General features: G+C 49.1%; 1 protein-coding gene and 1 pseudogene across 1 annotated transcript in view; both read left to right on the forward strand.

Moving 5' to 3' along the window:
* The first annotated feature begins 2,650 nt into the window (after positions 1-2,650).
* LOC113898548 lies at positions 2,651-5,791 on the forward strand (annotated as a pseudogene).
* A 4,509-nt stretch (positions 5,792-10,300) lies between these two features.
* The window catches only part of LOC113898549 (UL16-binding protein 3-like), a 128,718-nt gene continuing 119,140 nt past the window's right edge, over positions 10,301-19,878 (forward strand). The window contains exon 1 of the mRNA XM_027551817.1: positions 10,301-10,500. Within this exon, the coding sequence (XP_027407618.1) occupies positions 10,398-10,500 (103 nt within the window). The 5' untranslated portion in view covers positions 10,301-10,397. The remainder of the gene's footprint in view (positions 10,501-19,878) is intronic.

Here is a 19,878-nt window from a genome sequence, read left to right on the forward strand (position 1 = left end):
GTCCTGCCTTGTAGCTTCTGGTGGTGGGACTGTGATAGGAGTGTGGATCTGGCTGTTATGGGCTAATGCACCCCCTCTGCTGCAGTCTGGCTTCCTTGCTTCAAGGAGCCACAGGGAATACTGCATGAAGCCACAGGTGTGAGCAGGGGATAGTGGCCCTGTATCAACTCTGGTGTCAGGCCTAGGTGACCTGCTGGCACATCTTATTTGTTCCCTGTGGCCCTGGTTATGCCAAGCCACATAATCACTTCTATCCTATGACGGCTGGCCTATCTGAACTAATGGTTGTGGTTGGTGAACCCAGATCATGATGGGCAACTCTGACATTCCATGACCAGAGGCCTCATCTCTGCCAGGCCCCAGGACCATACCAGGAGCCGCACTGAATGGTATGGGCTTTCTCACTGCAAGTGGTATGTCCTTTCTTCAGGACACGAGGAGTCTGTGTTGTGAGCCTCCAAACAAAATGCCACATACAGCATGTAGCACCTTTCTGAACACAGGAAGCTATGATGTCACCGGTTCTGTTGGGTCATCTGCCCAAGAAGCAGGTCCAGCCACACTCATCATTCATCAATTGTGACTGCCTTTGTGCCAGGACAGCAGTTGCAGCAGAGACCTAGGGTCTGCGAAGCCTGAAATGTGTCATATGTACCATTAGAGGGAACCTAGGACCTCAGTTTTAATTCAGTGGAGATAAGATAGGGACCACAGCTCTGCAGGCCTAGGGAGATTGTAGGTTGGTACTCGTTTCCATTATTTCCTCCAGGAGATGATACTGTCTCCATGTACTATCGGGGGATGGGGAGTCAGGGTGAGAAGAATGAATGTGGAATCCACGACTCTGGTACCTCACCCATGGCAGTTTACTAACAACACAGACTGTGCATTCATGTCAGAAGTCCAGGACACGTGCAATGGACACTGAGTGGATCTGTGGACCCAGAGACAACCACTGCTAGCAGGACCTGGGACAGGTGTCTATTAATTGCCTGGTCCTCGGAGCATCGCTTCACAGGACGGGGGCCATGGCCATGCTACCGTTCCTGTGTGTGGTGTTAGTAACACACTGGGTCCCATATGAATGTGGGAGTAATTTCTCCTTCTGCAATTCCAGTTCAGTTCAGTCACTCAATCGTGTCCAACTCTTTGCCACCCCATGGACTGCAGCACGCCAGGCTTCCCTGTCCATCACCAACTCCCAGAGCTTACTCAAACTCATGTATATCGCATTAGTGATGGCATCCAACTGTCCCATCCTCTGTCGTCCCCTCTCCTCTGGCCTTCAATCTTTCCCAGCATCAGGGTCTTTTCCAATGACCCAGTTCTTTGCATCAGGTGGCCAAAGTATTGGAGTTAGTTGCCCCAGTAAATAACCGTGTGGCTCATCGGGAGAGTATGGAAGGACTTCTGCACTTGCTGTGGTGATGAAAGGGCCCTCCTCACTGGGACGTGGCTTCTTTCTCTGGTGATGCCTTCTGAGAAGTAGCTCAGTTCTGGAGATTTTGGTAGGGATGTTTGGTAGGGATGGCTGCTTTCGGCCTACTGATCATCCAGTCTTGTGTTTGTCTCTCCTTATTTTCTGTCTCTCAAGCAGTTTGCATCCAGGTTCACTGACCATCTCTCTGCCTCTAGGATCACCCTATGCTATGAGCCAGCATTGTACTCTCTGCAGTCAGGCCCTGGCTGGCATTGGGACTCTCTAATCACTTTCAGCTTCCCTGATAGCTCAGTTGGTAAAGAATCCACCTGCAACACAGGAGACCCCAGTTTGATTCCTGCGTCGGGAAGATCTGCTGGAGAAGGGATAGGCTAGCCACTCCAGTATCCTTGGGCTTTCCTTGTGGCTCAGCTGGTAACAAATCCGCCTGCAATGCAGGAGACCTGGGTTTGATTCCGGGTCGGGAAGATCCTCTGGAGAAGGGAAAGGCTACCCACTGCAGTATTCTGGCCTGGAGAATTCCATGGACTGTATAGTCCATGGGGGTCACAATTGTCAGACATGACTGATTGACTTTCACTAATCACTTTGACCGTTGTACCAACTGTGCTCCTGACATACAACACTCCACCTGGAATCTGATCTTTCCCCATTTTCCATCCCTGTTCCTGCCGGAAGCCCACAGGAACACGGTCTCCTACCACTATCCCTGATTTCCAATAGTCATCCTTGAACTATAGGAGATGCTTCTCATCCACACTTTCCTCTCAGGCTCCATGGAGTCCATCAGGCTTTCCCATGGTGCCTGGTGGCCTGGACACTTTCCTGCCCTTTCATACCATGTCCCCCTGGCAGATGATCCCCTCCTCTACCATCTGCCTCAGAGGTTCTGGATTTTCTCTTTCATGCCATGTGGGCCAGGCCTTTCTCCAGGCTTCCAAGACCCATCCTAATGGGAGATCAGCAGTGTCTCCCCGGCCTTGCTAAGTCCTGTGACCCCTAGTTGTGAACTCTCCCTTCACCAACTTGGGGTTCTGTGCTCACCCGTCCCCTCTTTGCCCCTCTCCCTGTGATCCTGCTTCCTCAGGAGCATCCCCTCAGGCTCCCCATCTCTCACAAGCCATGGGGTTAGATTCTGACAGTCCTGTGTCATCTAGGCTTTTCCTGCATAGCAGCCTGGCACGTCTCTGCAAAGGTTATGATGCTGAGAACTGACCTGGTGGGGACACACCCAGGATGTGTGAAATTTGCCAGGCAGGGGACTCCTCCTTCTCCACAAGGAGAGGAGGGGCACTGGCTGTGTGGTGTGTGTTGTGGGGTGTCATTGCTCTGTCAGCCCAGCCCTGCACTTTACTCTGCTCTCACATAAATGGGGGAAGGGGCCTCAGGGTCTTTTTCCCCAACCTCACCCTCACTGTGTTTTGCCTTCACGGACGCTCATTCTCTTTCCTATAATTTCACCATCGATCTTCAGCCCAGAGATGGTCAGCCATGGTGTGAGGTTCAAGGAGAAGTTGATCAAAAGGTCTTTCTCTCCTATGACTGTGGTAGAGCTAAGATCAAGTACATGAGTCCATTGGGAGAGGAAGTGAAAAGTATGAACGCTTGGGAAACACAGACTGACGCACTCAGAGACATTGGAGACTTGCTCAAGAAGCAGATGCCTGACGTTACATCGGAGAAACACATAGACAAGGGTGAGTTAGAAAGTCCAAATGCAGGAGGAGTAGACTGGGGGCTTAGCTGCATCCACTGTTTTTGGGTAAAAAAAAAAAAGAGGATATTGTCCTTCCCTAGTAGTCCAGTGGAAAGAACAGCTGTTTCAGGAGAGACCAGGGCCAGATTAGCTGGGCCCAGGGGAAGTGGACCCAGGTGGGGCAACGAATCTGTCAAGCTCAGAGGCTGAGCTCTTTCTTTTCCTCAGTGGGGTCAGGCCCTCTGACCCTGCAGGCCAGGATGACATGCTGGCGAGAAGACAACGGACTCATCAATGCATCCTGGCAGTTTGGCTTCAATGGACAACTGTGCCTCCTCTTTGATTCAGAGAGCGGATACTGGACAATGGTTCATTCTAAAGGGAGGTGGATGAAAAAGAAGTGGGAGAATGACAGAGCTGTGATGGAGTTCTTCAAGAAGGTCTCCATGGCAGACTGTCAGCGCTGGTATCAGGATTTCTTGCTGCACTGGGAGAAAATGTTGAAGACCACGGGTAAGTGAGAAGAGTAGGAGAAAGTGGTAGTTCTCTCATGGTGACATGGACCCACCCCTCTGTGTGTGTGTAAATGATCCGTCAGAGGTGAGCTGTCCTGGGAGAACAATGGCCCGGGGATGCTCTGTCATCCTCCTTCCTCTTCCAGCTCCTGATGTCTCTCTTCACAGCACAGGCCTTTGGACGAGTGAACATGGATTCCCACGGATCCTAAACATGAGAGCATCTCTGTGATCCCAATCTCCTTCTTACTGTTCCCTCTTTCCAGAATCTTCTTTCAAATGTCACCAATCTTTCTTCTGGAAATCTGTCAATACCACCTCTGCTGTCAACTCCTGAAGGACTCCATCCTCAGGTCACTGTCTCTGATGTCACAGCAGGACTGAGTGGCTGTGTTGGAAACCTTGTTCCCCCATTAGCTGTCAGAGCCCCATGAAGACTGGGCTCCTCCCTTCCCCCCATCTCACCTGAGGATCTATCTCAGGGGCCTCCATGTGATGTGTGTAAACTCTCTGCACAGTAGGGGTACCTGGGTCAGGGGGGCGAGCAGACATGTGCTGAATTTGGGGTCTGGACAAGGGCTTCACTCCTACTCTCCTTGCAGCATCACTGACCACGGGACCCTCTACAATGCAGCCCATGGCCCCAGACAGCAGTTACATCATCTGGATCACCACCGGGGTTCTCGCCGGTTTGGTCATAACGGGCATCATAATAGCCTGTATCCATTACAAGAACAGGTACTGAGGGCAGAATTCAGAGGGAAGGCAGGGGCACAGGGCCTGGTGCGAGGCCATGGAAGGTGAATCCCAGCCAACCCCTGCCCCTCCGTGAACCTCCTCATCCTGAAATGAGCCGGTGAAGAAGACCCCATATCACCTGAGAGCAGAATTCGGACAAAATCAGGCCTCAGTTCTGAAAGGTCCTCACTGTCAGATGACAGTGGGAAGTGAGGGGTGGCTGGGGCACGGGAAGGCTGAGGGCCTATTGATGCTTAAAGGGTTCAGCCAAGTCCCCTGACTGAGCACAGACTGCTGGCTGGCAGGGCCCCGGTAGGTGGTGTGAGAACAGCAGGCACTCAGGGCGAGGGCAGGACTCACGGGGGCTGAGAGCAGCATGGGGGCTCCACATGATGTGTCAGCGGGGAGGGGACCCACCCAGGGGGCCAAGATGAGAGGGGCCAGGCTCTCATCCCAGGAGGAAGGGGTGGGAAGGCCTTTGCAGACCCAACTCCAAAGGCCTGTTCTCACAGGAAGTGGCCTGGGTCACGCAGGTAAGGCAGGAGCCCCACAGCAGAGACTGTGGGAAGGGCTGAGGCCAGGCCTGTGTTCCTGGAGCAGCAGCAGTTGTGACTCAGCCTGTGGCCTGCAGGTCACCAGCCTCCTGGGGACCCAGAGCCTCCATCACTGAGCGGCCCTGCCTTGAGCAGAGGTGCCTGGGGATGGTGGGCCTGAGCTGGGGTGGAGGCGCCCAGCTGGGGGTACCAGGAAGAGATGGGGGGCAGGGACCCTGGTCCTGAGAGCTGTGTGTGCTGCTGGCTCAGAGGCTAGAGGGGAGCAAAGGAAGGAGGTTTGCCTGCAGCCCCCCAAGGCTGTCAGGAAGCAAGGCCCCTCCTCCCCGGACCTGCTCCCTGGTCCTTTAGGCCCTCTTAGGGGAGGATCTGGACCTGAGTAAAGGGAGCAGATTGATTCCTCACTGGCTCTAGTCCTGAGCCTAAGCAGGGGGTGACTCTGTGATGCAAGAAGGAAGCCAGGAGGTGACAAGAAGCTGCTGGGCCTGGGGTGGGGGTGACGGTGGAGGACATAGGGGCCCCTCAGTGAGGGTGGGACTGGAGGGGGGGTTGGGGAAGGGTAGCCCCAGGAAAGTGACAGGAGTTCCTCAGCCTCCTGGACCAAAGCCTCTTTCTTTTCTGCAGGAGACGGTGCTCCCAGGAAGCGCGACAGGTGCTCTGTCTGCCTTTCTCTTGCTCTTCAGTTTAGATCCAGGAGATCAGACCCCATGAATCCTGAGTCTGTTTTCTGGTTACAGTGACACAGTAGATGCATCATCTCATGGGCTTCATCACATTTGGGGAAATCCCACTCAGCGTCTTAAAAAAAAAAAAAAACAAGCAATTTATCACCACTTCCTCCTGGTGCTAAGAGATGGAATTTCTACACTGAAATGCTCAAGTCCTTGAAGAAATCTCCACAAACAGGACATTTGTCATCGTATTCTAGTTTGTGGATAATTAGACTCTGCCTCGTGACCTCATTCTTGCAAATGATATTGCAAGAAAAATACCATCTGCTATTACAGGACTCAGGGATTCTTTCTGCGTCTGGAGAAATCACCTCAGCCTATTTTCAATAGAACAAAGTTTTATTTATAACTGTTTCCCTTAATAATTTATCACGCTTAGTCACTGTGTTAGTGGCTCAGTCGTGTCCAACTCTTTGTGACCCGGTGGTCTGTAGCCCGCCAGACCCCTCTGTCCATGGGATTCTCCAGGCAAGAATACTGAAACGGGTTGCTGTTTCCTTCTCAGGGGACGTCTCCAACTCAGGGATTGAACCCGAGTCTCCTGTGTCTCTGGCATTGACTGGCACATTCTTTACCGTCTGAGCCACTGGGGAAGCCTATTTGTTATGGTAGTGCTATTTAAATAAAAATCTCAGTACTCCAGGAAACTTGAAGTATTTAAGATTTTTGTTTTCTAACCCCCAAGAGAGGTCATGACGTGTCACCCTTTGTCCATCTTGTGGGATTCGATGTCCCTGGCGATTCTGAGGACACATGGTCTCAGAGGACACATGCACCCTGTGTTCACGGCAGCGCTGCTCACAGTAGCCGGGACCTGGAAGCCACCTACACGTCACCCACAGATGAATGGGCAAAGAAGATGTGGGACATATACACAGGGCAGTATTACTCAGCCTCAGAAAGAATGAAACAATGCCCTATGCAGCAACATGGATGGACCTGGAGAGTGTCATATTGAACAACATACGTCAGACAGAGGAGCAGAAACACCTTCTGACGTCCTTCATACTCAGAATCCAAAAAGTCGTGATACAAGTGCTCTTACTTACAAACCAGAAGGAGACTCACAGACTTAGAGAATGAATTTATGGTTGCAGGGGGAAAGGATGGGGGGAAGGGATAGTTAGGGAGTCTGGGATCAACATGCACACACTGATTTATTTAAAATGGATAACCAGCAAGGACCTACTGTATAGCACATAGAACTCTGCTCAATGTTATGTGGCAGCCTGGGTGGGGATGGGAGGGGAGTTGGGGAAGAAAAGATGCATGTATGGAAGTGAAAGTGAAAGAAGGTTAGTTACACAGTCATGTCTGACTCTTTGGGACCCCATGGACTGTAACCGGCCAGCCCGTCTGTTCATGGAAATCTTCAGGCAAGGGAGTACTGGAGTGGATTGCCATTTTCTTCTCCAGGGGATCTTCCTGACCCGGGGATCGAACCCGGGTCTCTTGTATTGCAGGCAAATTCTTTACCAGCTGAGCCACCAGGGAAGATAGAGACATGTATGTGTATGTTAAATCCCTAGCCTAGCTTCTTTGTATTGCTCATTCAGGACGCCTGCACTCCTTTCTGGGTGTATATTTCCACCTTGCTTCCCTCTTAAATAAACGAACTCTTTCTGTATGTCTCCAGTAATAACTTCGGTACCTGTTTTTACAGTTTTTGCCTCCTTCAGTTCAGTTCAGTTCAGTCGCTCAGTCATGTCCGAATTTTTGTGACCCCATGGACTGCAGCACGCCAGGCTTCCCTGTCCATCATCAAGTCCCGGAGCCTACTCAAACTCATAGACTTTTCAGTATGGCCATTCTGATCAGTGTGAGGTTCCTTGAAGGGGGAAGGAGAATAAATGTCAGAGAATGAGCAGTAAGAGCTAAAGCGTCTCGGCCCCAGGATCCAGGGAACCTCCTGGGCAACAAGGACAGCCTTTAGGAGACAGAGCAGGGTTGGTGTGCACAGGCCTCTCATAGCAGTGGCTTCTCTTGTTGCAAAGCACCGGCTCTAGTTTGCCTGGGATTCCAAAGCACATGGGTTTAGTCGTCCTGTGGCATGTGGCATCTTCCCTGACCAGGGATCAAACCTGTGTCCCCTGCATTGGCAGGAGAATTCCTATCACTGTCCCACCAGAAAGCCCCCGCCACATCTTTATCCATTCATTTTTCAATTGTCATTTAAGTTGCTTCTGTGGTGTCTCAATAGCTCAGACCGTAAAGAATCTGCCTACTATGCGGGAGACCTGGGTTCAGTCCCTGTGTTGGGAAGCTCCCCTGGGGGAGGGCATGGCAAGCCACTCCAGTATTCGTGCCTGGAGAATCCCACGGACAGAGGACCCTGGTGGGCCACTGTCCATTAGGTTGCAAAGAGTTGAACACGACTGAGCTACTAAGCACCACACCTTCTGCTTCCCCTGATGGTGTCTAGGCCCTGGTTTCCACCTCTTACCCTGGGCCCACAATTCTCCAGCTGAACGGCCTCAGGTTCTGAGTCCTTGCCCCATGTCTCCCCCAGGGTCTGGGTCTGTTCTGAGCAGGCCTTCAAGGCATTAATTTTCCTCCAAGAGAAGGAAGGGTTTGGCCTGTTATTGTCATAATGAAGGAAAGTCTGTTTCTCCAATGCCTCTGTGGAGCCTCCATCTCACATCAGGGCTGGAGTGACAATGAAGTTGTAGCCAAGTTAAGTGTCTGTGAAAGAACTCATGTGCTAGCTGGCACAGGGAGTGCTGGCTCACTCTTCATGTGCCCCACAAAATTCATCTGTTGCAACTTTGGCCCTGAATGTGATGGTATCAGAAGATGGGTGTGTGGGAAATGATTGATGTGTTCCTTTCAATTCAGTTCAGTCTCAGTCATGTCTGACTCTTTGTGGCCTTGTGGACTGCAGCACGCCAGGCTTCCCTTTCCATCACCAAATCCTGGAGCTTGGTCAAACTCATGTCCACTGAGTTGGTGATGCTTTTTAACCATCTCATCCTCTGTAGTTCCCTTCTCTTCCTGCCTTCAATCTTTCCCAGCATCAGAGTCTTTTCCAATGAGTTCTTCACATCAGGTGGCCAAGGATTGAAACTTCAGCTTCAGCATCATTCCTTCCAATGACTAATCAGGAATGATTTCTTTTAGAATTGACTGGTTTGATCTCCTTGCAGTCCAAGGGACTCTCAAGACTCTTCTCCAACACCACAGTTCAAAAGCATCAATTCTTCGGCACTCAGCTTTCTTTATGGTCCAACTCTCACACCTATACATGACTACTGGAAAAACCATAGCTTTGACTAGATGAACCTTTGTCACCAAATAATGTCTTTGCTGTTTAATATGCTGTCTAGGTTGGTTGTAGCTTTTCTTCCAAGGAGCAAGCATCTTTTACTTTCCAGGCTACAGACACCATCTGCTGTGAGTTTGGAGGCCAAGGAAATAAAGTCTGTCACTGTTTCCATTGTTTCCCCATCTATTTGTCATGAAGTGATGGCACCAGATGCCATGATCTTTATTTTCTGAATGTTGAGTTTTAAGCCAGCTTTTTTACTTTCCTCTTTCACTTTCATCAAGAGGCTCTTTTGTTCCTCTTTGCTTTCTCCTGTAAGGGTGGTGTCATCTGTGTATCTGAGGTTATTGATATCTCTCCTGACAGTCTTGATTCCAGCTTGTGCTTCATCCAGCCCAGAATGTAGTGTGATGTACTCTGCATATAAGTTAAATAAGCAGGGTGACAATATACAGCCTTGATGTACTCCGTTCCCGATTTGGAACCAGTCTGTTGTTCCATGTCTGGTTCTAACTGCTGCTTCTTGACCTGCATACAGATTTCTCAGGAGTGTGGTCAGGTGGTCTGGTATTCCCATCTCTTTAAGAATTTAGCAGAGTTTGTTGTGATCCACACAGTCAAAATAATGGGTGAGAACCATTGTAGAAAATGACCCTGTGTTCCCTCCACCCTTCCACAAGGTGAGTGCACCGTGAGAAGACAGCCCTCTGTGAACCAGACATCTTCCAGTGCCTTCATCTTGGACTTGCCAGATTCTAGAACTATGGGGAAAACTTTCCTGTTGTTTGTAAGCCACCCAATGTATGGTTACTTGTTATAGCAATCCCATGGGACTAAGGGAGGAAGGGCGCTCTCAAAAGCCTGGTGTCTAAGACACGGGGTTCAAGTCCCCTGAAAGGCAGGACAGGCAGAGGGGACCCCAGACTTAGTGTCTTTCCACCCTTCCCCCATCCTCACTGATGTCTCCATTTAACCCCTGATGTTCTGTAGCCACTATGGCTGAGGACTTCCCCAGGGTACATGCTGATGCCAGTACAGTAGCCCTAACACACATTGGGGAGAGGAATCAGCTACATGGAAAGGAGAGTGCCAAGGGCAGGACATGTGAAAACAAAATTTGTGACCCTGTCTGAATCCCGCAGTTAATAAGCTAACTGAAAAAACAAACCATCCCATGGAAAGTAGTGGTAAGTATTAGGGCGACCTCTTCAGGACAGCAGGGAGGGCTTGGCAAGGTGGGTATTGGCTCCAGGGTTTCCTGGAGGGGGGCCAAGGGGTGGTGTGGGAGGAGTGGGGTGGAGTGTGGTTGGGGTGGAGAGGGAAAGGGAGAGGGAGGGGGAGGGCAGGGGGAGGGAGGGCAGGTTGCATTTAAAAGCTGCTGGGGAGTAGTCTCCGAGGTCACAGCTCAGGCTCCCAAGTCCCCACTTTTCTGTGGAAGCTGCTTCTACTCCCTCCCAGGACACATGGGCTGTGAGTGTCTAAGGGTGGGTCCGGGGGTCTTGCCATGCAGGCTCCTGGCTCCCCACCAGAGCTACTGGAGAGATCTGAGAACATCTGCGATGAGCGGTAAGAGATGAGGGAAGGTGGGGAGAAGGGCGAGGTGGGGAGGAAGGAGTTGGGGGACAGTGAGGAGTCTGGGCCTGGAGAGGTGGGAGGGGCGTGGTGGAGAGGGTTGGGTCCCCTCGTCCACCTGTCGTGCCCCCCACAGGAGTCCCTCCCCCTGAGCTTAGTAGGCAGGTGGGGATTGAAGGGAATCCTATTGCTCAGGCTCCAAAGTGAAAGTCACTCAGTCCGGTCCAACTGTACAGTCCATGGAATTCTCCAGGCCAGAATACTGGAGTGGGTAGCCTTTCTCTTCTCCAGAGGATCGTCCTGACCCAGGAGTCGAACCGGGGTCTCCTGCATTCCAGGTGGATTCTTTACCAACTGAGCTATCAGGGAAGCCCCAGGCTGACTAGAAACTGAGGGAGAGAATGCAGTTCAGCCCCTGGGCCTGGGGGAGGCATCAGCTGGTGAAGGCAGGTGACCCCAGTTGACACCTGTCACAAGGCAGATATTCTTGTGTGGTGTTTCAAGCTAAAAAAAGAAAGTACATGATAGGGGGTATCAGCTTCTTCCCTGTCCCTGCCAGTTTTTGGTTCCCTTGGAACCTTGGGGTCCAGGCCAGAGGGTCGGGGCCCAGAGAAAGGAGAAGCTGGGGAGCCGGTCACCACTGAGGCCTCTTCAGCAACAGACCTGACACACTGCTCACCCCACACTCTCCATGCACACCTGTCTTCCCACACTTCAGCCCCCAAAGTTACACACACAAGCCCCCTCGCCCTCACGCTGCCCTCCATCACCCACAGCCCAGCCTGACTCTCCAGCCTCCCACACAGCCCCCTCACACACACGTGTTCCCCACATAGACTTCATGCTTCTCACTTACACTCCTTCCACCCTTGTGCACGTCACCCTTCCTGAAATTTTCCATGCAGGTCTCCTCACACCCCCTTCCCTCTGTGCACACCCCATCCCCCACCCCCCCACACACTTTCTTTCACACACAAGTGCCTGCTTGCCTGCCCCACTGGCTCTCCACTCTCTGCAAAGTCACACCGCGTTCCCTTCCCTCAGGGACCCTGGCTTCCTCACACTGTCTGTACACACTGCTTCACACAAATTCCACACAGAAGGCTCCCGTCTACTTCCACTGCCATCCAGAAACTTTCCCCTCACAGCCATTTCCCTTCACTCTCTTCCTCCTCTCTGGGTCCCCCAGGGCATCCCCCTCTGGGCCCTCTGCATATGCATACTGTCTTCTCCCCTTCTGTCCCAGGCTCAGCTGTCCACAGTCACACACAGACACACACATCAAGGTTCCCAACATTCTCACACACCAGTTGTGGCCGCTCCCCACACATCCAACACACTCTTTCCAGCATTCCCTCCCTCTCTTCACATTCACCTTCCTATCACAAATTAGTGGCACTGCCCCACACACACCTAAGTAGGAAATGGCAACCACTCCAGTATTCTTGCCTGGAGAATCCCATGGACAGAGGAGCCTGGAGGGCTACAGCGCACAGGGTCGCAAAGAGGCAGACATGACTGAGCACCTAACACAATCACTCCTCTCTTCTGCCCTCCTCCTCTCACGCATACCCTCTCTCTCTGTCTCTCTCTTGCTCTCTCACACACACACACAGTCACACTTACCAGTTCTCCCCAAGATACTGGGCCTTCCAGCTGCCGCAACGCCACACACAGCTCGGGGTGGTTCTGGGAAGGGGCTGGCTGCCAGGACTCCGCCCCAGGGCCGAGCAGGGATTTTAGGTCTCTGTCTGGCTCCTACCTGGAAACGTGCCGTCTCCTTTTTAATGCCCCAGCCCCATATCTAAAACTACTCAGCAAACGTGCTCCTATTGGCATACAGCCCCGAGCCCGCACGAACAGTCACCTTCATGCCTTGATCAACCTAAAATGAACGTTTGTGTGTTGTGCTAAATAGAAATCCTCTTTTAGTTACAGGATCAGCCAGTTCTCCCGCTGTCACGTATTGAGCAGTGTACCCTTCTGAGAGGGTAACAGGCAGGAAGGCCAGGGGTCTCCAAATAGAGGAAATAGCCTGCAAGTGTCAGACATTTTTATCTCTCTTAAGCGGCAGGAGGAAACAAACTAGCAATATTTTTTCCTTCTCTATACAAATTTAAAGGGAGGTTTCTCTTAAAATACTGTGTTGCCATAATGACACCCGGTTTCGCCTGAAGTTAGCTATTCTCGAGTCTAGAGATAACCAATGCCTTTTTCTTATGGAAATGTTTGTCTTAAGCTATGCTAATGTACTATGCCTTTACCCCAAACTCTTGTCTCCAAGTCGGTTCCGCCTCTTGGCCCAGAAGCTACTTGACAAACCAGTATGGATATTGTTCCCCTAATCTATGTAAATGAAACTATTTGTATGGTGGTCTGCCCTTCTTCAAGATTCAAGTTAATCATTTTATGGCCCAGGATAAACCATTTATCCCAAAATGCATCTTATGGGTGAGGGGCCTGGTGCCATTCTGAATTTTAAGATATTTCTTTCTTTCTTTCATTAACAGACTGCTAGTGACTATATAACATCCAGCTAAAGACTAGCAGGGGGGTACTCTTTCTGCCCCCTTCTGATGCCTATGTCAGAAGCTTTCTCTATCTCCTTTATACTTCAATAAAACTTTATTACACAAAAGCTCTGAGCGATCAAGCCTCGTCTCTGGCTCCGGATTGAATTCTTCTCCTCCGGGGGCCAAGAATCCCGGTGTATTCGCGTTGATTCAACAACAACCTTTCATCTTGGGGGCTCGTCCGGGATCCTTCAGGACAAGGTAAGGATGCTTGGAGCTTTAGTTCTTTGTTCTCTTAGCGAACACGTTTTCTGCTGTGCTTTACTAACCGTGTGCTTGTGTGAATGAATGGCATGCCCTGCGTGAAACAAGTAAGGAGCCCTGCTCTGCGGTTCCATGGTGATCTCACACGGCTTACGGCAGAAACCTGTCGGGGCGTTATACCGACCTGCCAATGCCAAGAGGCACCCAATGTCTCCTTCGGGAACCGACCAGAAATGGGCAAAGCGTGTGGACCGAACTCTCCTTTCTCGGTCAAACTTTTCGGTCTCTTTGACCATTTCATAACTCCTTGGGAATTAGAAGTACTAACCTAATCTATCGGATCATAGACTTTCAAGGGACTTGTGATCTATACTGTTACTGTGTACTGTGGCTTAGGTCCCAGACTTGGATTGGTAGTCAAGAAAGTGTCTAGCCTCGCTAGGAATCGAAAGTTCGGAAGCTAGATGGAGCTCTAGCTCCCAGAACATCTCTGAGGTTAAAGGTTACTCAGATTGGGACTGCGATGGGTTTTTTTTCCTTTGGTAATGCCGGCTCTTAGTGGATCAGAGGAGGCTGTTATACTGGTGTGGTGATGCTTGGAAAGAACATCTCAGTTTTATGTTCGCGTCGGTCTTATTGTGGTCAGGAAATACTCAGGGTCGTGCACAGGCACTCAGGTGACGAATGTTTCCCACAATGGTCTTAGCTTGGGAGGCATTCCGGAAGGTTACTCTGATTCACCCCGGGTGACATCAGAGGCAAGCAAGGTTAAGGGTGAAGAGCTGGACGTCAAGTAGGGATGCTATCAAGTCTACCCCTGGTACATCCCCACCCCATCTCTCGGTGGTAGAACCGGGAGGGACGAGTACGGCCCCTGCGTCGGTAAGGGACAGACTAAGTCCGACCAAAAAGGAAAAGCTTTTGGTGTAACGTCTGTCTACACCCCCATCTAGAGCAGGGAGGGACGCCTCCGGTAGAAAAAATGGCGCTGGTCGCTTTTTTTCCTCTCTTACAGATGGGAGCTAACAATTCCAGCCTCACTCCTTTGAACTGTATCCTGAAAAACTAGGATAGATTTGATCCCCAGGGCTTAAAGAAGACACACCTGGTCTTCCTATATGATACTGCATGGCCACGGTATCCATTGGAGGATGGCGAACGGTGGCCAGTTGGAGGGTCTCTTAAGCATAATACTGTTCTACAATTAGACCGGTTCTGTAAGGAACAAGGGAAATGGGTAGAAGTAGCATATGTGTTGCCCTTTTTCTCTCTGCGAAATATGCCAGACTTATGTCCTAAGGGTATAGATTTGGGTGTGAAACCTTCAGCTCCCCCCTATCCTCTTCCTTTGCCCCCGTACCAGGGACTCCAAACTGGGATTCAAACTGCCCACATGGAGGTCCAAACAACTCCTGTCTCAGTACAAGGGGTAAGAGATTGAAGTAAGAGATGAGATGGAGGACAGGAGACAAAGAGAAGAGGAAAAACAGGTTTCTCCAATCTATCCCTGGGATCATATGCGCAGAGCAGCCAGAGAGACTGAGGAACAGCCACACAAGCTGTTGCCTCTTTATGAAACACCCACTGGGAGAAATAATCAGTCCATGAGAGTTAATAAGCCTTTTTCTTATCAAGAAATACAAAGAATCAAGGAGGATCTGGGAGACTATTTAGAGGACCCAGAAAAATATATCAGAGCTTTTAAAGGTGTTACTTTGCTTTATGACCTCACTTGGAAGGATGTGATGTATATCTTGGGACAAACGCTGACTCCTGAGTCAAAGACTCGAGTTTTGGGAAAAGCGGTTGCTTATGGAGATGAGTGGCTTGGTAATGAATCAGTAGGGAAGAGGGAGAACGAGATAGCGGCCCTCCCCACTGGGAATCAGGCGGTCCCAACTATAGAACCAGACTGGGACTACAACACAGCTAAAGGAAGATGGGATCAGAGTCATTTTGTTAGATGTATTCTTGAGGGACTTAGGCAGGCGCGTTCTAAGCCTTTAAACTATGGCAAATTGGCAGATATAGAACAGGAAGAGAAAGAAGCTCCTGGTAAATTCCTAGATAGACTGAGAGAAGGCCTTCGCAGATTCACTGAGATTGATCCCGAAAGTGAAGAGGGAAAAGTGATCTTAAAAGATAGATTTCTTACTCAGTCGGCTCCAGATATCCGCCGTAAGCTATTAAAACAGGCGTATGGACCTAATCAGTCTTTAGATACTCTGTTACAACTGGCTCAGACAGTCTATTATGGTAGGGAATATGAGGAAAAGAAAGAAAGGCAAAAAAAGACAAAGGACAAGGCGGAAGCCTTCGCCATGGCTATGAAAAACGTTCTTAAACAGCCTGAGAAAAATGCCCAGAGGGGCCCAGGTGAAAAGGGATGGGCTTGCTATTACTGTGGAAAGGAGGGGCACCTCAAGCGGGATTGCCCTCAGGCATCTAAGCCGCCCCCGGCTCCATGTCCGGTCTGCAAAGGACCACACTGGAAGAGAGACTGTCCCCAGAGGTGTAGGTCTTCGGGGTCGGACTCTCAAGACAATCAGGACTGAAGGTGCCCGGGGGTCCCCACACAAGCTCCCGTCCTAATTACACCTGAGGAACCCCGGGTATTAATAGTTGTGGGGGGCCAATCCGTCGATTTCCTTTTAGATACTGGGGCAACTTATTCTGTGCTTACTGAAGCCCCTGGCCCACTTTCTTCCCGATCCGCTTGCGTAATGGGACTGTCTGGACGAGCCAAACGGTATTATTTCAGTTATTCTTTATCTTGCAACTGGGATTCTGTGCTGTTTCCACACGAGTTTCTGATTGTGCCAGAATCTCCCTCACCCCTTTTGGGAAGGGATATACTGAGCAAGGTCCATGCCTCTGTTTTCATGAATATGGAGCCCTCCCTTTCTCTCCCTTTAGTTGAACAAAATGTAAATCCTAGAGTATGGGCTGATGGAAAATCTGTGGGTCGAGCACAAAATGCTATTCTTGTAGTTGTTAAGCTCAAAGACCCACACGTATTTCCACATAAGAAGCAGTATCCACTGAAACCTGAAGTTAAAGAAGGGTTAAAACCCATCATCGAAAATTTAAAGGAACAGGGACTATTAATTCCCTGTAACAGTCCTTGCAACACTCCTATTTTGGGTATAAAGAAATCAAATGGTAAATGGAGACTAGTTCAAGATTTACGAATAATAAATGAGGCTGTAGTTCCTTTACACCCCGTGGTGCCTAATCCTTATACTCTATTGTCTGAAATTCCTGAACGGGCCAAATATTTCTCAGTAATTGATTTAAAGGATGCCTTCTATTCAGTGCCTTTGGCAGAAGAAAGTCAATTCCTATTTGCCTTTGAAGACCCTACGCAGCCAGCTTCTCAGTTAACCTGGACAGTTTTGCCCCAGGGATTTCGTGACAGTCCTCACTTATTCGGACAAAGTTTGTCACGGGATTTACAAAACTTTAACAGCTCTGAAGCAGTGGTGTTACAATATGTAGATGATATTTTGCTCTGTGCTGAGACAGAGGAAGCTTGTTCGCGAGCCTCAGAAGATTTCTTAAACTTTCTGGCAGGCTGTGGTTACAAGGCATCAAGAGAAAAGGCTCAGCTTTATCAACAATCGGTTAGATATCTGGGCCTAATCATATCAGAAGGGACTAGGGCCATAGGCCCTGAGAGAATTAAACCTATACTAAATCACCCCCTACCTATGACTTTAAGACAATTGAGAGGATTTTTGGGAATCACAGGTTACTGTCGCATTTGGATTCCGGGTTATGGGGAACTTGCCCGGCCTTTATATAAACTTATAGCTGAAACTCAGCAGGCCCAAACCGACAAACTGGTTTGGTCTCCAGAAACTCAAAAGGCTTTTAAGGTTCTTCAGACTGCTCTCCTGCAAGCTCCAGCTCTGAGCTTGCCCACAGGGTCAGAATTTAATTTTGTCACTGAAAGAAAAGGTGTGGCATTGGGAGTTTTGACACAACCCTGAGGGCCTCACCAACAACCTATTGCTTATCTAAGCAGAGAATTAGATGTAGTTTCATGTGGGTGGCCCCACTGTCTAAGAGTAATTGGGGCAGCGGCTTTATTAGCACCTGAAGCTTTAAAAATAATTAATGGACGAAACCTTACTGTACTGACTTCTCATGATGTGAGTGGAATCTTAAATTCTAAGGTTAATATTTGGATGACAGACAGTAGGCTTCTTAAGTATCAGTCATTGTTGTTAGAAGGACCAGTAACTAAGCTTAAAGTTTGTGGAAATTTAAATCCTGCCACTTTCCTTCCTGAGAAGGAAAATGAAACACCTGATCACGATTGTTCTCAATTCCTAACTTTAAACTATGCAGCTCGGGAGGATCTAAAGGATATCCCATTAGACAATCCTGACATGGAAATATTTACAGATGGCAGTTCTTTTGTTCAGGATGGAAAGCGTAAAGCAGGTTACGCCGTGGTGACTGCTGAACAGGTTTTAGAAGCAAAATCTCTCCCCCAGGAAACTAGTGCTCAGTTAGCGGAGCTTGTGGCCCTGACCCGAGCTCTAGAGTTAAACAAAGGGCAGCGGATGGGCCTGATAACCTATGTGAGCTTACTTCTGCTGACTCCAAATATCCTGAGTCTGCCGTTGGATCCTCAAGACAATGTCTTCCTGTCCTGGGCTCACTCCTATGCTGCATTCCACAATCGGTCTAACTGCTGGGTCTGCGGAGCGCTCCCCTCTTCGTCAGTGGAAGGCTTCCCGTGGTGGACATCCCCACTTCAAGGAAAAGACTTTCTCCAAGTCTGTGAATACCTTCGACAACAATCACATGCGATGCCTCTTCGTCATCTGATGACATCTACCAACCCTAAAATGGACTGGTGCAACACTTTGTACTCTAACTATGGACATAATGTGACTTTTAATTTTGATTATACATTGTCTCGGTTCAATGACTATTTTGCTACATATAAGGTAAATAGGTCTAGATCTAATGGCTTTTTACCTGACGTTTATCAAATACGGGATGAGGTTACATGGCTAACTCCTGAAAAAGGGCGTTTAATATCTACTGCCTCTACATGCTGGGAACAAACAGAGCCGTCCCCAAAAGTTAGCCAACAACTTAATTACAATGATTGGAAACAAATGGGATATTTGTCTCAGGAAACATGCAATGTAATCATTCCCGTGTTTTCCAATCCCAGTTCAGCTTCTCCCTTTGTCTGGCCAGGCACGAATTGGGACTGGATATCTCAGTCGCGCTGGCTTGCTCCAAACGGAACTTATTGGATATGTGGCTCTTACCTATGGGCATGGCTTCCCCCTGGTTGGATAGGGAGATGCACCCTGGGTCTAGCCTTTACTCATGGCTTTATACTTTCAGAGCTTCCAGAAAAGCCTGCTAATTTACCCCACCTTAGAACTCGGTGGGCAAGGTCTGTATTTTATTGGTATGATTATTTGGCTGCAGCGTTTTTTCCCTCTTTGGGAACTACAGATGTTATGTTACGAGTGGATGCTTTGACTAATTTTACTCAACAGGCATTACAAGATTCTCAAAAGGCTATTTCAGCTCTTAATGCTGAACAAGCACAAATTAGAAAGGTGGTTTTACAAAACAGATTGGCTCTAGATATTCTGACAGCTGCACAAGGAGGAACTTGTGCCATTATTCATACCCAATGCTGTACATGTATACCTGATATGAGCACGAATGTTACTCATTTTACTAACCACATGAACAAGATGATTAGGGCCATGGACACTCCTGAAGCCTCAATTGCTTCACTTTGGAAAACGTTAACTAGTTCCCCATGGTGGACAACTATCTTAATTACGATAATTCTGGTTGTTTTGTTCTTGCTGTTTGCTCCCTGCATCTGTAATTGTATAACTGGATTTGTTTCTAGCCGCATGAAAGCTTTTAAGTTACAAATGGTTGCTCAAACTCCTGCTACTACTGTAGCTACCTCCAGCTACTATTTGGGGCCCCTGGATCAGATATCCTCAATATGAGGATTAGGAGAATATGTTGCCTCACCAATTTAGGGACAACGCCCCTTGTCAGCTCGGAAGTAGTTATGGAATGAGAACGACTCCCCTTTTCCCTAGGCAACATAATTCTCCTAAAAGAAAAGGGGGGAATGAGAGGGTAACAGGCAGGAAGGCCAGGGGTCTCCAAATAGAGGAAATAGCCTGTAAGTGTCAGACATTTTTCTCTCTCTTAAGCGGCAGGAGGAAACAAACTAGCAATATTTTTTCCTTCTCTATACAAATTTAAAGGGAGGTTTCTCTTAAAATACTGTGTTGCCATAATGACACCCGGTTTCGCCTGAAGTTAGCTATTCTCGAGTCTAGAGATAACCAATGCCTTTTTCTTATGGAAATGTTTGTCTTAAGCTATGCTAATGTACTATGCCTTTACCCCAAACTCTTGTCTCCAAGTCGGTTCCGCCTCTTGGCCCAGAAGCTACTTGACAAACCAGTATGGATATTGTTCCCCTAATCTATGTAAATGAAACTATTTGTATGGTGGTCTGCCCTTCTTCAAGATTCAAGTTAATCATTTTATGGCCCAGGATAAACCATTTATCCCAAAATGCATC

Source organism: Bos indicus x Bos taurus, chromosome 9 (assembly GCF_003369695.1).
Source record: "Bos indicus x Bos taurus breed Angus x Brahman F1 hybrid chromosome 9, Bos_hybrid_MaternalHap_v2.0, whole genome shotgun sequence".
NCBI lineage: Eukaryota > Metazoa > Chordata > Mammalia > Artiodactyla > Bovidae > Bos > Bos indicus x Bos taurus.